This window comes from Salmo trutta, chromosome 38, assembly GCF_901001165.1.
Source record: "Salmo trutta chromosome 38, fSalTru1.1, whole genome shotgun sequence".
NCBI classification, from domain to species: Eukaryota; Metazoa; Chordata; class Actinopteri; order Salmoniformes; family Salmonidae; genus Salmo; species Salmo trutta.
This window is the reverse complement of record NC_042994.1, coordinates 12,518,162-12,535,744: the sequence shown is the minus strand read 5'-3', so window position 1 is coordinate 12,535,744 and position 17,583 is coordinate 12,518,162. Positions and strand designations below refer to the sequence as shown.

Sequence of the window (17,583 nt, the reverse complement as noted above, 5' to 3'; positions counted from 1 at the left end):
TTTGACAATATATGCATCCTAAATGGCACTATATTCCCTACATAGTGCACTACTTTGACCTATTGGCCCTTGTCAAAAGTAGTGCACTTTATAGGGTATAAGTTGACATTTGGGACACATTCAACCTTCTACATTGGCCAGCGTGACATATGGAGATGAATAAAGTCCTAAAGTTTATTTACCTGCAGCAGGTATTCAAACTGGTAGATACAGAGGCCTAGTTCAGCCATGGTTGGTTTGAAAAGCTCCCTCAGACGGTACTCCTGCATCAGACGCACAAACACACAGAACGCCTCCTCCTCTGGCATCTAGAGGGGCACAAGAGAGACCGGGTCAGGCTGTGTGACTGTGTGTGCATTCACACTAATCAGGAGCTCAGAGGTCATTTATTCATACTGTGTAAGCAACGAAAAAGGGTAGAATCAGGACAATTCCGTATTTAGCACAACGTAGTGCGATAGCAAGAGAGGGGAATGTCTAGATTAGAGGGCTGCTGAAGAGACGTTACCTGCATGAGCAGCAAGCCCACGATGAAGGCACTGCCCTGGCAGTAGCCCACCTCCCGGTCCACCAGAGAATACGCCTGCACACACAGACATCAATCAATATAAAACAAACCTATACTCATTGGGGAGGTTTTCCGGACACAGATTAAGTTTAGAGATTCTCCATTTGCAATGCTTTTTAGTCCAGGACTAAGCTTCATCAGTGTCTGGGAAGCCGGCCCATACAGTTCACATACACATTTAACTCAATCAAATGTATTTATAAAGCTGTTTTTACATCAGCAGATGTCACAAAATGCTATACAGAAACCCAGCCAAAAACCCCAAACAGCAAGCAATGCAGATGTACCTGCTTCTAACTGTTCCTCCAACACATCTCACTAGTGCCTAGTTAAATAAAGGTTAAATAAAAACAAAATAGTACAAAAAAATCATAACAAATCTATTCTGTTTGTCCAAGTAAACCTAAGAAACAACATTCACAACAACAACAAAAAAAGTCATGCTCAAGGTGAAAATGTCCTCACCTTCATGACGTTGAAGAGCACCTCCTGACCCAGGCTGTCCTGGCCCTTGAAGAACTCATGCTCGGGGTAGGTGCGGGCGATGTCCCGGCGGATGAGCTTTTCGCAGGGCGAGGACATCTTGAGCAGCTCAGAATACTGGTTCTTCACTGGCATGTCTGTGGCGTTACCAAGCAGCTGCCACACGATGGCCCGGAAGTGGTGTGGGATGCCCTTGCGGATCAGCTCCTGGAGGTGAAAAGAAAGGTTTATTTACGAATCAAATTCTCAGTTTACTGTAGAACTCCACATCCTAGCCTATACTGAATATCTATGTCATCTCATGTCTCTAATCTTCACTTATCTTATCCCTCCATCTGTGCTCTGTCCTCATTTGTCCTCGCTCCCATTTTCTCCTATCTCTCCTGCTGTTCCGCTCTCCCTTTTTCCATCCTTTTCCCTAGCTGTCTGCTCGCTCCCTCAATGTTCTCCCTCCATCTTCTCCGCTCTTCCACGCACTTTGACTGTCCTTTCCATCTCATCCATCTCTTCTCACTTTCACCTTCCCTACAGTCCTATCTTCCCCCTTATTCGTCCTCTCTCCTCTGTCCCCGCTCTCCATCTTATCCCCCCCTAACCCCTATGTACCCTCTCCGTTACCTATCCATCCATCTCTCCTCTGCCCACCACTCCCATGTCATATCTACTCTTTTTCTATTTAACCCTTATTTTACCAGGTAAGTTGACTGAGAACACATTCTCATTTACAGCAACGACCTGGGGAATAGTTACAGGGGAGAGAAGGGATGAATGAGCCAATTGTAAGCTGGGGATGATTAGGTGACAGTGATGTTATGAGGGCCAGATTGGGAACTTAGCCAGGACACCGGGGTTAACACCCCTACTCTTACAATAAGTACTATGGGATCTTTAATGACCACAGAGAGTCAGGACACCTGTTTAACGTCCCATCCGAAAGAAGGCACCCTACACAGGGCAATGTCACCAATCACTGCCCTGGGGCATTGGGATATTTTTATTTAGACCAGAGGGAAGGGTGCCTCCTACTGGCCCTCTAACACCACTTTTCCCCCTCTCCTGCCCTCATTTGTCCTATCTCTCAATCTTCTCCCCTCTCTTCCCTTTGCTCAATCAGTCTCTCAATCACTCATCCGCCACCCCCTCACCTTGAGCAGCTTGTCCTTCTTGCGTCTCCATTCGTCCCACTCGTTGACGATGCGTCCCCACAGGATCCAGGTGTCCTCCTCCAGGTGGGACAGGTTGGACGAGGCAGAGGAGCTGGACACCAGGGACGAGCCGCTGTTCCGCCGCGAGCCGCTCATCGAGCGCATCGACTTGGAGTCCGCCTCCAGAAGTCTGAGGAGGAAGGGGGGGTTGTGGGTGTCAAGGGGTCAAAGCTCAGACAAGGGTCATATGAGTGAATCTAGTGCCACTTATGCTTTCATTACTCTAGTCTTGTTTCCATGACTTGCTTTGATCTTTTTATTGTTAATCCATAATGTTAAGCTTTTCAGGCGTAATGTTATATTCTCTTTTGCATTAAATTAGACTGTTACTTGAAACGTTTTTAATTTTTACTCCATGTAGTAGAAAATCACGTGTGGGAGAATGTCATCTAAAACATTGGAGGTCACAAAGAACCAGCAGTGACTTTAATACCACTATGTCAAGTTACTGAGCCTTGAGCACCTCTCTGATAGTGACTGGGCACTGGGCCTATTGTTGAGATACTTATCAGTGCCAAAGCAGCTACTCCGATAGTAGAGACAATGAGGGTGTGTCCAAAATGGCAGCTTTTTCCCTATATAGTGCACCGCTTTTGACCCGAGCTCGTCTGGACCCTGATCAAAAGTAGTGCACTACATAGGGAATAGGGTGCCATTTGGGACACAAGGTGAGTGTGTGCCTGCACATTGGTTATAATTCCGTGCCAGTAACAGCAAAGGTCCAGCTCACAGAGGCAGAAGAGGAAGGTGCAACAGCGCATGTTCCAGCTCTGGCATCAAAGCGTCTCTCAGCTAGGCTAGCCAGCCCGCTAGACCTTGGCCAAAAGCTCCTCCAGCCCACTGACACATCTGCTCAGTGCATCGGCTTTGGAGCTACCCACAGCGGGGAGAGGCTAACCTCTGCTACCCCATACTGACCTGGAAACCTCATAGCAATGTGCTGTAACAGTTGGATTGCTGGACTGTACCTGTCTGTTTATGAGTGGCTCATCATTTACCTGGCAAAATATCAGCAAATGCCATTCTCACAACAGTGCAGGGATCTTGAACACAGCCATGCGAGACCAGTCACAACCTAACATTAGGTTTCCATTGAACAAGGTTTATTCGACAAAAGCAATGTTGCAAAAAAAATATCTTTGTGACATGTGTAATGGAAATGGCAGATATAGGAGAAATGTTCTACAGATTGACAACATTTTTATCCGGTCAATAGGGGTGGATTTTTCTTTTGTAGAACTTTCTTTATTGCAAGAAATTATGATGGAAACTGTGTTTATGTAATAGATTATTGCCAGATTATTTTTAAGGAAGGCCTACGAGTGGCACATTGAATACACATTTAATTCTAAATCCAACTACTTGTCAAATTATTTTTTTTCCCCTTTGCAGTGACTTTCAATAACACCCGAATTGCTTAGCCTTTCATTTCTAGTTGGCTGGATGGCTGGATGCAAGTTCAAGATCCAATTATTTCAGATCTAAAAGGAGTGCAAGTTTCAGCATGGTGATAAGGTGGCACATGAGAATTCTTAGAATATTCGTCAATTCTTGCATCCTCTCCGTGCTGGCTTTGGGAGCTACCTCAGACATGAAACAGATAGGTGGGAGGGCATACAGGCTGCCGCCAGTTTATTAAATGTGCAATTTGCCTAAATGGATCATGGAAAAATGTTAACCACTTCATTTTTATTTGACACATTGTTGCTAAAAAGTTTTGTTATTTTTCATGGGATGTCATTACGTCCAGCTGTTTTTAAATTGACACAAGACAGTTCAATGAAAACGCAACGTGGCAGGCAATTGTCGCATCTGTTTTCTACGCAAACTTTCTAAATATCTACACAAAACCACTGGACAAGTTAATGGAAACATACAGGTAACTGCCAAAATAAATTACACTTGAGTGAACGAGGCATACAAAGTATATTGAAAGCAGGTGCTTCTCCACAGGTGTGGTTCCTGAGTTAATTAAGCAATTAAAAACCAATCATGCTTAGCGTCTATGTATAAAATGCCCAGTTGCCCATTAGTTTGGCTACCATGGCTAGAAGAGATTTGTCTCGTTGAAAGAGGGGTATCAAAGGAGTATAGGGGGTTTAAAGTGCGTGTGTCTCAGTCACCAGATCTCAACCCAACTGAACACTTATGGGAGATTCTGGAGCAGTGCCTGAGACAGCCTTTTCCACCACCACCAACAAAACAAATTGTGGAATTTCATGCAGAAGAATGGTGTCGCATCCCTCCAATAGAGTTCCAGACACTTGTAGAATCTATGCCAAGGTGCATTGAAGCTGTTTGACTCGTGGTGGCCCAACGCCCTATTAAGACACTTTATGTTGGTGTTTCCTTTATTTTGGCAGTTACCTGTAGCTACTGTGCAACACATGAGAACCCCGGTTCCCATCTCTTTCTCACCTGTTCTGCTCCTCAAGCTTGGCCAGCAGCTCTAGCTCGTCAGGGCTCAGGCTCTCCGAGTCGGCGGGGGAGGCAGCGGGGGCCGAGAGCATGGCATCTTGGCAAGATGAGTCTGGGCTGAGGAGGGGGCTGCCCATGGAATGGTCCATGCCAGGGGGAGAGGAAGGGGGACACTCCAGCTGGTTGGGTCCCCCTGTGGAGCACTCTCTCTCGGGGCTGCCGCTGGGGGTGGACATGGTGGAGGTGGGCACGGTGCAATGCACTGTTGGACAGGGGAGGCTGTGGCTGGGTCTCCTTACCCGTCTACCCGCTGTAGGGTCACCTGGTAGCACAGTCCCGGAGCCAATTGGATCAGGGTTCCTCAAATCTGTTGTGAATTTAGAAGACATTTGAATTACGAGGACATATGCATGAGGACATACACTGAACAAAAATATGAATGCAACATGTAAAGTGTTGGTCCCATGTTTCATGAGCTGAAATAAAAGATCCCACAAATGTTCCATATGCACAAAAAGCTTATTTCTCTCAAATTTTTGGCACAAATGTGGTTACATCCCTGTTCGTGAGCATTTCTCCTTTGCCAAGATAATCCATCCACCTGACAGGTGTGGCATATCAAGAAGCGGATTACACAGCATGGCCATTACACAGGTGCACCTTGTGCTGGGGACAATAAAAGGCCACTCTAAAATGAGCAGTTGTGTCACACGACAATGCCACAGATGTTTCAAATTGAGGGAGCGTGCAATTGGCATGCTGACTGCAGGAATGTCCACCAGAGCTGTTGCCAGAGAATTTAATGTTAATTTTTCTACCAAAATGAATGCACAGAGATACCGTGACGAGATCCTGAGGCCCATTGTCGTGCCATTCATCCGCCGCCATGACCTCATGTTTCAGCATGATAATGCATGGCCCCATGTCGCAAGGATCTGTACACAATTCCTGGAAGCTAAAAATGTCCCAGTTCTTCCAGGGCCTGCATACACACCAGACATGTCACCCATTGAGCATGTTTGGGGTGCTCTGGATCAACGTGTACGACAGCAAGTTCCACAGGAAACAATCAACAGCCTGATCAACTCTGTGCAAAGGAGATGTGTCGCGCTACATGAGGCAAATGGTGGTCACACCATATCCTAACTGGTTTTCTGAACCACACCCCTACTTTTTTTTTTAAAGGTATCTGACCAACAGATGCATCTGTATTCCCAGTCATGTAAAATCCAGAGATTAGGGACTAATTAATTCATTTCAAATGGACTTATTTCCTTATATTAACTATAACTCAGTAAAATCTTTGAATGCATGCTGCGTTTACATTTTTGTTCAGTATACATACATACAGTGCATTCGGAAAGTATTCAGACCCCTTGACTTTTTCCAAATGATACTTTACAGGCCAATTCTAAAAATTTACTAATTAAAAAAATCTCTATCTACACACAATACCCCATAATGACAAAGTGAAAATAGGTTTGTAGACATTTTTGCTAATTTATTAAAAATAAAAAACAGAAATACCTTATTTCCATACAGTACCAGTCAAAAGTTTGAACACACCTACTCATTCAAGGGTTTTTCTTTATTTTCACTATTTTTGTTTTTTGCGACTGCACTTGAAGAAACTTTCAGAGTTTTTGAAATTCATGATTACTGACCTTCATGTCTTAAAAGTAATGATGGACTGTCATTTCTCTTTGCTTATTTGAGCTGTTCTTGCCATAATATGGACTTGGTATTTTACCAAATAGGGCTATCTTCTGTATACCACCCCTAACTTGTCACAACACAACTGATTGGCTCAAACGCATTAAAGAAAGAAATTCCACAATTCACTTTTAACAAGGCACACCTTTTAATTGGATTGCATTCCAGGTGAATACCTCATGAAGCTGGTTGAAAGCTGTCATCAAGGCAAAGGGTGTCTACTTTGAGGAATCTCACATAATTCCATGTGTGTTGTTTCATAGTTTTGATGTCTTCACTATTATTCTACAATGTAGAAAAGAGTAAAAATAAAGAAAAACCCTTAAAATGAGCTGGTGTCCAAACTTCTGACTGGTACTGTAAGTATTCAGACCCTTTGCGATGAGACTCAAATTGAGCTCAGGTGCATCCTGTTTCCATTGATCATCCTTGAGATGTTTCTACAACTTGATTGGAGTCCACCTGTGGTAAATTAAATTGATTGGACATGATTTGGAAAGGCACACACCTGTCTAGGTAAGGTCCCACAGTTGACTGTGCATGTCAGAGCAAAAACCAAGCCAAACCAAGTTGGTCAGGATAATATCTATGAGGGTGCCCAAGTTTATGGATTTAGGGTTGTACCTGGTGGGTTCCTTGACAATTTGTGTGAGATTGAGGGCATCTAACTTAGATTGTAGGACTGCCGGGGTGTTAAGCATGTCCCAGTTTAGGTCACCTAACAGAACGAAGTCTAAATATAGATAGGGGGCAATCAATTCACATATGGTGTCCAGGGCACAGCTGGGAGCTGAGGGGAGTCTATAACAGGCGGCAACAGTGAAAGACTGATTTCTGGAGAGATTCATTTTTAAATTAGAAGCTCAAACTGTTTGGGCATAGACCTTGAAAGTATGACAGAACTTTGCAGGCTAACTCCTCCCCCTTTGGCAGTTCTATCTTGATGGAAAATGTTGTAGTTGGGGATGGAAATCTCAGAATTTTTGGTGGCTTTCCTAAGCCAGGGTTCAGACACAGCAAACACATCAGGGTTGGCTGAGTGTGCTAAAGCAGTGAGTAAAACAAACTTAGGGAGGAGGCTTCTGATGTTAACATGCATGAAACCAAGGCTTTTACGGTTACAGAAGTCAACAAATGAGAGCGCCTGGGGACACGCAGGGCCTGGGTTAACCTCCACATCACCCGAGGAACAGAGGAATAGGATGAGGGTACGGCTGAAGCCTATCAAAAGTGGTCATTTTGTGCGTTGGGGACAAAGTATAAAAGGAGCAGATTTCTGGGCATGGTGCTATAGGAGCTCCTGAAACTTGACCCTATGCGTTATGTAGTGCATAACAGCAGCCCTTAGCCGTAGTATATTGGCAGGAAGAGACTGCGCATTAAAGGTGATTGGATTAGCAAACTAGAAAGGATGTGTTGAGAAAGATAGCTCTGCAGATTTCTAGTATATCAACATGGCCCATGTAAATACAAAACAACATTCCTCAAAGTATTATATTTTATAATTGTTTGTTTTCTCATGCAAATCCATTGACAAATAAAAAAAGAATGGCATTTTAAACTGAGGTTAAATCCATGAAATCCCATTTTCTGATAAGGAAGGTTTTGTTTGTTGTTTGTGTGCGTGCGTGCACTCAGGCCTGTGGTTCACAATGTGCAACATTTTACTGGCCTATGTGAGGCGAGGCCGGGTAGACAAGGCTTGGTACTCTCTCAGTCCACTATCCTATCTCCTCCCTCTAGTAAAGCCAAGAACAGACTGTGCACTGCACAATGTAGCTACTAATCACAAAACCAATAGGGGGAACCATTGGTCAGTGATAAACCAGAGCCAGAGGTTACGCTGCTACTGTTTAACCATGAAGGTAGCAACACTGCTCAGGAGTTCCTCTCTGCACTCCTGTCTGTGGCAGCCAAGCTGCAACATAGAAATGGAATTACTAGAATGAGAATCCCATGAAGGTGCAGCCAAATTGCGGTGGCCTGGGTTGTTTCCTGTTCAACTCATTCTAGTTCTATGATGTTTCCACTCCTGTATGTGACAGCCAGGCAGCACCATAGAAATATAATTATTTGAACAGGTAAAACACCTCAGGCCATGGCAATTTGACTGCACCCTCATAGCATTTCCATTCTAGTGATTATATTTCTATGGACAGCCCTGGCCTGCATCATGTATGGGAGCTCTATTACTGGGTAAGCCAGAGTCCAGCCGAGCTGGTGGCCCCAATTCAGAGGGAGAGGAGAGATAGACCTAACCCCAAGCCGAGGGTAATTCAGCATACATTTGACAAATGGAATCCCAGAAGGTAGGGCTTATGCACATCTGCGAGAGTGAGAGAGAGACAGAGAGAGAGAGAGAAATGAGGGGAATGGGCTAGCCACCATTGGAATGCTGAACAGCTCTATGACTACAACACACACCAGACTGAAACCCTAGCTGTTTTAATATCAGCCGTAGTCACACCGATACATATGTCTACTGAAGCGCGACAATGACAAGGAAAGCAGAAAAACTGCCCAGAGAAGAAAAAAAGATTGTTTGAAGGGAGAAAACACTGCAGAGGGATGGAGGGACAAGGACACCATTCATGCGCTGGGAGAGGCCAATCAAAAGAGCCATTAACTAGCACGAGACCAATTGCATCAGAAGAGCAGCAGCTCGGGCAAACGAGCGTCCCCAAACCGTCATGATATTCCCTCGAAATGACACGTAGCTAGTTCCTCCAAAACAATGTAACAATAGAAACAGAGAAAAGTTGTCCATATGTAGCCTAATTTGATCAAAGCTAATCTTATGACACTATAAATACTGCACTTTAACCTTTGATATTCCTCAAGACTGCTCACTGTGACGATGGAAATGCATATAGTTACCTTTTAAAAAACCAATGCAAGAAATAATCTTAAAATACATGAAAATATAACTAGTCTCCCTCTGAAAACAAATCCCCTAAATGACTGGCATCCCCATTGATTCCTGGTGAGATGACCATTATAGTCCAGCTACAGTTGGATTTTTATTTATTTATTTTACCAGGTAAGTTGACTGAGAACACATTCTCATTTACAGCAATGACCTGGGGAATAGTTACAGGGGATAAATGAGCCAATTGTAAGCTGGGGATGATATGAGGGCCAGATTGGGAATTTAGCCAGGACACCACCCCTACTCTTACGATAAGTACAAATAGGATCTTTAATGACCTCAGAGAGTCAGGACACCTGTTTAACATCCCACCCGAAAGACAGCACCCTACAAAGGGCAGTGTCCCCAATCACAGCCCTGAGGCATTGGGATATTTTTTTAGACCAGAGGAAAGAGTGCCTCCTACTGGCCCTCCAACACCACTTCCAGCAGCATCTGGTCTCCCATCCAAGGACTGACCAGGACCAACCCTGCTTAGCTTCAGAAGCAAGCCAGCAGTGGGATGCAGGGTGGTATGCTGCTGGGCACAACACAGTGCCCAGCAGTACACCAGAGGAGGTATACAGCAATGTCATTGAAGCCAGGCTATAGTCCAAACTCTGTGAGTCATGCTAGACTACAGCAGTATGTGGGACTATTGCTGCTCTCGCTATCAGTACATTAACTCTCTCTAAGGGTAACGGTAGGACAAAAAAAAAGGCACTGAATGTAGCTGAATGCGGAAGTCCTCCCATTTAGTGTGTCTGGAGGTGATATGTTGTGCTTCCCAAATGGCACCCTATATAGTGCACTACTTTTGATCAGAGACCTTTGGGCCCTGGTTAAAAGTACTGCACTATATAGGGAATAGGGTGCAATTTAAGACACCACCATGGTGAACTTGGGACTGCAGAGTACTGGAGATGGAGATAGCCTTGGGGGACCAAAGGCCGTACCCAGCACACGAGGGAGCTTCAATGTGAGCGCTGTTGTGTGTGTGTGTGTGTACAGGAGCTTCTCCCTTGCCGTGAATGGGGCAGCTTCAATGTGAGCACTGTGTTGTGCCTATGCATGAGTTTGTATGTAAACCACTATCCGCGTGCACAATTATCGCATTCTGTGTGCGCCTCAACGCTTCCTATCCTCGCGCCAACTGTCCACAGCAGACAGACAGACCTATTGTACCCCCAACTATCAGCCCTCCCTATCCCCCATTTCTCCCCGTGAACCCCTAATCCACCCCTCCCTTCCCCTCCCCTCTCTCCCTCCTTGTACGTGCTGTGCCTCCCCCTCAGGCCATGCTTGACATCGAGGGCAGCCCCCCATGCTAATCCCCCAGTCCTCCCTCCTGTCCGCCCTAACCTTGCTGTTGCTACATCTCATTTACATCTTTATGCCCGTCTGTCCGCTAACACGTGGCTTGTTCCTCAACGCCACAACATCCAAGTGCATGCGACTGTGGCAGCATCCAAAATGGCACCCTATGATCTATATAGTGTGCTACTTGGGAATGGGCCCTGGTCAAAAGTAGTCCACTTTGTAGTGCCCAGTTCCGTCCCCAAATCTGGTGTCTAGGGTTAGTATTATGAACCCTGTGCTCTTCTGACGTCACTGTTGTTGTATATTCCCTCTGTTTCTGTAATGGCTGTGTATTAACCCTTGTCTGTAATAGGCTTGACCTCCCCTAGTCATCCAACATCGTCATGGCACTGACAGCCTGACCTTCCTTGACAAAGTGAATTATAAACTCAGCAAAAAAAGAAACGCCCTCTCACTGTCAACTGCGTTTATTTTCAGTAAACTTAACACGTGTATATTTGTATGAACATAACAAGATTCAACAACTGTGACAAACTGAACAAGTTCCACGGACATGTGACTGACAGAAATTGAATAATGGGTCCCTGAACAAAGGGGGGGGTCAAAATCAAAAGTAACAGTCAGTATCTGGAGTGGCCACCAGCTGCATTAAGTACTGCAATGCAGCTCCTTCTCATGGACTGCACCAGATTTGCCCATTCTTGCTGTGAGATGTCACCCCACTCTTCCACCAAGGCACCTGCAAGTTCATGGAAATTTCTGGGGGGTAATGGCCCTAGCCCTCACCCTCCAATCCAACAGGTCCCAGACGTGCTCAATGGGATTGAGATCCGGGCTCTTCGCTGGCCATGGCAGAACACTGACATTTCTGTCTTGCAGGAAATCACGCACAGAACAAGCAGTATGGCTGGTGGCATTGTCATGTTGGAGGGTCATGTCAGGATGAGCCTGCAGGAAGGGTAGCACATGAGGGAGGAGGATGTCTTCCCTGTAACGCACAGCGTTGAGATTGCCTGCAATGACAACAAGCTCAGTCCGATGATGCTGTGACACACCGCCCCAGACCATGACGGACCCTCCACCTCCAAATCGATCCCGCTCCAGAGTACAGGCCTCGGTGTAACGCTCATTCCTTCGACGATAAACGCGAATCCAACCATCACCCCTGGTGAGACAAAACCGCGACTCATCAGTGAAGAGCACTTTTTGCCAGTCCTGTCTGGTCCAGCGACAGTGGGTTTGTGCCCATAGGCGACGTTGTGGCCAGTGATGTCTGGTGAGGACCTGCCTTACAACAGGCCTACAAGCCCTCAGTCCAGCCTCTCTCTGCCTATTACGGACAGTCTGAGCACCGATGGAGGGATTATGCGTTCCTGGTGTAACTTGGGCAGTTGTTGTTGCCATCCTGTACCTGTCCCGAAGGTGTGATGTTTGGATGTACCGATCCTCTGCAGTCCTCATGCCTCCTTGCAGCATGCATAAGGCACGTTCACGCAGATGAGCAGGGACCCTGGGCATCTTTCTTTTGGTGTTTTTCAGAGTCAGTAGAAAGGCCTCTTTAGCGTCCTAAGTTTTCATAACTGTGACCTTAATTGCCTACCGTCTGTAAGCTGTTAGTGTCTTAACGACTGTTCCACAGGTTCATGTTCATTAATTGTTTATGATTCATTGAACAAGCATGGGAAACAGTGTTTAAACCCTTTACAATGAAGATCTGTGAAGGTATTTGGATTTTTACGAATTATCTTTGAAAAACAGGGTCCTGAAAAAGGGACGTTTCTTTTTTTGCTGAGTTTATATACATTCATTATATCGGTCCATGGCCCTGTGCAGCAGATGGTATCTAGAATCGAGATGAATCTAATGAATAAGTTGCTTTGATGGTAAGCTTGAATGAAGACCAGACACATTTGGGCTAATTAGAATATCATGTCATCCGGTGAAGCTCCCTCAGACTACCCAAGTTCCCTAAACGTAACCACATTTAGAACAAGAATTACTTCCTGAATTCCTAGTTTAGCTATAAGCGCCCTCCTGACAATCACGTTTCCATGAATACCAAGGGGAATGTGGCTTTAAAATACACATTTCCACCATCCTCCCTCCAAAGGAATTGCAAAGCAATGCGATGTGACTAACAATTTATTCTGCAATGGTAGTGAGTGTCCGATCTAGGCCGATCTGACCCTGATCAGGTCTGTGATCCAGTAAGATACAGATTAAAAGGATCACCAGCACTGCTGCATTAACCTCAAATGGATTACAAACAGATTAAACACTGTACACCAACATAACCCCGGATGCCCTTGCATTTGCCTAGGCATTAACAGAAAATACACACAAACGATACACGGGATGTCCATGGGATTGGTTAAAGCCTCACTTTCCCAAAGTAGATGAACCAACCAGATCCCCTTTTCTGAGGCACTGACCGAAACTGATCTGGGACCAGTATAGTTAGTGTGGCGTCAAACAGAAACCATCTGACCTATTACTGGCACACCTGTGCCACTTTGGTACAATAGCCCCAGTACACTGTGTCACCAGTTGATTGTGTGTTCATTCAGCTCTATATTAACGCCATATGAAACCTCCCTCTGGGGTTACAGAACAGGTCTGGATAGTTTGCCACACACAGTGGAATGGGCCAATAGAGAGGTGACGTTAATTATACTCCCAGAGAGAGTGAACTGTGAACTGAGGTGAATCATTCCTGTACATTACCAGACACCAGTGATCCTAGAAAACAAGTGCAACCAAGACAACAGCTCTGGTGAAATGGTTGCCCGGGCTTGTTTATCATAATAAAGGGCAAGGCCCTGTTCACCTCACTAGGTGGGGAAATAGATGGGGGGGGGGGGTAGTGGGCATGGCCAACAGTGCCTTCTCCGACCAACATTTTTAGAGGCCCTCCCATGGCAACAGAAACAAAATGTTGCTGTTTTAAAACAAATCTGTCTGCTATTCGCAATTCTAGACATTTTGCCATGGGGAAAAGAAAACATTTTAGTTTTCAAGCTAGTTTCCTGCAATTCTACACATTTTGCCATGGCTTGTGTTGTGTTCTTATGCTACACTTCATGACCAAAAGCTTGTCAAACATCTCATTACAAATCATGGGCATTAATATAGAGTTGGTCCCCCCTTTGCTGCAATAACAGCCTCCACTGTTCTGGGAAGGCTTTCCACTAGATGTTGGAACATTGCTGCGAGGACTTGCTTCCATTTAGCCACAAAATCATTAGTGAGGTCGGGCAATGATGCTGGGCGATTAAGCCTGGCTCGCAGTCGGTGTTTCAATTAATTCCAAAGCTGTTCGATGGGGTTAAGGTCAGGGCTCTGTGGAGTCCAGTTAGGTTCTTCCACACCAACCTCGGAAAACCATTTCTGTTTGGAACTCCCTTTGTGCAGGGAGGCATTGTCATGCTAAAACAAGAAAGGGCATCGTATAGAATGTCATTGTATGCTGTAGCGTTAAGGTTTCCCTTCACTGGAACTAAAGGGCCTATCCCGAACCATGAAAAACAGCCCCGGGCAATTCATTATTCCTCCTCCAAACATTAGTTGGCACTATGCATTGTGGCAGGTAGCGTACTCCTGGCATCCGCCAAACCCAGATTTGTCTGTCAGACTGCCAGATGGTGAAGCGTGATTCATCACTCCAGAGAATGCGTTTACACTGCTCCAGAGTCCAATGGCGGCATGTTTTACGTCACTCCAGCCAATGCTTGGCATTGCGCATGGTGATCTTAGGCTTGTGTGCGGCTGCTCGGCCATGGAAACCCCTTTCATGAAGCTCCCGACAAACAGTTATTATACTGACGTTGCTTCCAGAGGCAGTTGGGAACTCGGTAGTGAGTGTTGCAACTGAGGACAGATAATTTTTTACGTGCTATGTGCTTCAACACTCAGTGGTCCCGTTCTGTGAGCTTGTGTGTCCTACCACTTCACGGCTGAGCCGTTGTTGCTCCTAGACGTTTCCAATTCACAATAACAGCACTTACAGTTGACCGGGGCAGCTCTAACAGGGCAGATATTTGACAAACTGACTTGTTGGAAAGGTGCCATCCTATGATGATGCCACATTGAAAGTCACTGAGCTCATCAGTAAAGGCCATTCTACTGCCAATGTTTGTCTACAGAGATTGCATGACTGTGTGCTCAATTTTTATACATCTGTCAGCAAAGGATGTGGCTGACTGTCCGAATCCACTAATTTGAAGTGGTGTCCACATACTTTTGTATATATAGTGTATCTGAGTGACTCAAACTTTATAACAAAATCAATTGGGGGCCCCTTGCCAAGACATTTGGGGAATTTTAGGGGAAACACTGCAATGTTGTTTTTGTAATATTATCACTCTAGTATATGATGTCTCTGATACAATATAGTTATACTGATCTGTAGCATCCTGTATCTGGGCAAATAATGGTTTGCTTTGTGAGTAACTTTAACTAGTTACAATTCTATTACCGCTTGATTCCGTGCTGTAATGTAAAGTGCTTCCAAAATAATATGAACAACAGACTAGAAGGGAGCTTGTAGTAGCTGCAGTAGGGCAGGATACTGGAGTTTTAGACTTGGTATGTCAGGTCATGGAGTTGCTCCCAGTATCTCAGCGTCAGCAGCACAGCAGGATAATGGAGTGGAACCTTTAGCACAGGGCAGGCCTCTGCCGATCGCTACAACCAACCAACCAACCACAGTGAGAGAGTCGTGTGACGAACAGATAGACAGACCCTCACGGAGATGCAGAGAGAGACAGACCCTCACAGAGATGCAGACAGACACAGACATCAGGACAGGTTTATGATATCCCTCCCTCCTACTATGGTCCTTATTGTGGCATTCAGCAGTTTTGTACAGCAGAAGCACGCCACAGCCAAGCCGGTGTAAAACACAAAGACTTAATCTGACAACATCACAAAGGCATATTAGCTTACCATTCATTCACAGTTTACCTTAGCATGGATTGCCATAGCAACAGCAAGTTGCAGGGATGATGAGAAAGAAGTGAGGTTTACCCAGCTATGTGTAAATGCCAACTGTCACTTTTACTGAGCTGTAATGTTCAAATGTCCCATCCGTGTATATGTGTATGTGGTAATCGGTATAGCGTTTCATTTCAAAACAAGGTCATGAGGATGTGTGAAGATCAGATAATTGTTTTCTTGAGAGCCCGTGTGTTTAACTCTCTCTATGGTGAGTGCATTTCCTAGATAAGGCTAAAAGCAATGACTTGATTTTTCACTCAACACACCCTGTGCTGGTGAAATCTACCCAGCGCTTTCACTTGGTGGTGCATGTCTCTAGTCTGTTCTATTCCACCGTTTATAATATTAACCATAATTAGTCTGAATTGCAAGGTCATTTATTCCTTGAAAAGCAGTCCCCAAAAAGACTGAATGCAGATGCCTGGGGCAGAATACTTCTCTTTTTTTATAGTCAGCCATAATACCCCTTCCATAATAAAATGTTTGAGATCTTCCACTCTCATCGTCTTTTGGAGTAAAGCCAAGGGTCATCCATTTCTGACTACAATATTCTAACGGCTGTAGCATGCCTTCACTAGCAAAAAGAATACCTCTGAACGACAAATAACCTGCGTAGTATAGGCGACAAAGAACTGGCTGAGGATGTAATTACGTCGGCTTTTGCCTGTTTCGGTTTGTTTGTGTGATGGCACTTAGCCCGGATTTCAGGCCAATATGCTAATGCCTATGGCTGCTACCTGTACAACAGGCTCTCGCGCTGCAGATGATGCTTCAGCTCCAGCATCTGTCACCAAATCAAATGTCAGTTCAATCCTATGTCTTGCAGTGCAATGTGACAGAAGAAGGCTATTCAAAACATTGCAACGATTGTATAACGATATATGCAATGGAGGCCGCGCAAGCGAAGAGGCTACAATGTGTCCTCATATTTCTGTGCGTAAAACTGTAGGCTACAGAACAATAACGGGGTTTGTAGCCTATTTCGGCTATTTTCTTTTTCGCTTGCCTTCCCTTTCCATTTGAGGGGCCTATTCGCTTTCCGGAAATATGCAAATGAAGACCACTGTATTAATTCGACAAGAGAGAAATGAAGCAGTATCAGCACCGCTGTCGCCGAGTAACCTCTGAAGATTAAGGCTTCCTCAATGTAAAAATACAGTTTTGTTTTGGAGCAGAAACGTAAACTTCGCTCGATCCATCTACATGTATAACAAATATTTCTGTGACACATGAAATTATAACAAGTACAACAGTAAATAACGTCTACATACATTTATAAATAAAACAGCAATGCCCACCTGAATGTTCCCATAATCGAAGCGGCTCTTGGTCGTAGCTGCTATGTCATGCCGGCAACCACGAAACTAGCACAGAATAAAACCTTCACAATGTCGACTTCGCCGCCTTATGAAAAATACAGTAAGAAATGCGACGCCGAAGCCATCGCTCGTGCTGCTGTTTATTAGAAAATGCGAAGTCGCGCAGCTGTCCGTCTGTCGGCGCTTCCTCAAGAAGACCTATAACTAGCTACAGGCGACAAATACTAGACAGGGAGCTTTCTCCCCTGTCCTCCCCAACTATGTTATAATATAAAATAAGGCAGACATTAAAATAGCTTTAAACAGCAGCGTCAATCATTAATAGAAATCATAAACAGAATGGCGTGCTTCAGCGTTTCTACACCATTTGCAATGAGGTGGTGCACACACCAATCAGATTACAACACAGACATGATTGGCATGTCTAAAGCCAATGAATTGGCTTAATTAAGGTACCCTTTGTAGTGACACCACAATGATCCACTCATGTCTATTCTTTATTCTGCGGGGAGGCGGGGCTTGCATACAGTGGTGTGCTTACTCTATAGTGCTTTAGAGATCCATGTAATAACCTAATATATAAAATGAGGGAATTATTCAAATGTAACTCTTATTATGTCAATTGCAATTAGGTTAAGGCATTATTATAGCCTA

At 44.9% G+C, this 17,583-nt stretch overlaps 1 protein-coding gene across 2 annotated transcripts in view; it reads right to left on the bottom strand.

Annotated features, from left to right (window-relative positions):
* The window catches only part of LOC115177946 (EVI5-like protein), a 35,441-nt gene extending 18,156 nt beyond the window's left edge, over positions 1-17,285 (bottom strand). For both annotated transcript variants that reach the window (XM_029738940.1, XM_029738941.1), the window contains exons 1-6: positions 16,909-17,285; positions 4,675-5,041; positions 2,197-2,386; positions 1,034-1,258; positions 509-583; positions 183-308 (exon numbers count right to left, since the gene is read on the bottom strand). In XM_029738940.1, the coding sequence (XP_029594800.1) occupies positions 183-308; positions 509-583; positions 1,034-1,258; positions 2,197-2,386; positions 4,675-4,910 (852 nt within the window). In that variant the 5' untranslated portion in view covers positions 4,911-5,041; positions 16,909-17,285. The remainder of the gene's footprint in view (positions 1-182; positions 309-508; positions 584-1,033; positions 1,259-2,196; positions 2,387-4,674; positions 5,042-16,908) is intronic.
* Positions 17,286-17,583: the final 298 nt, after the last annotated feature.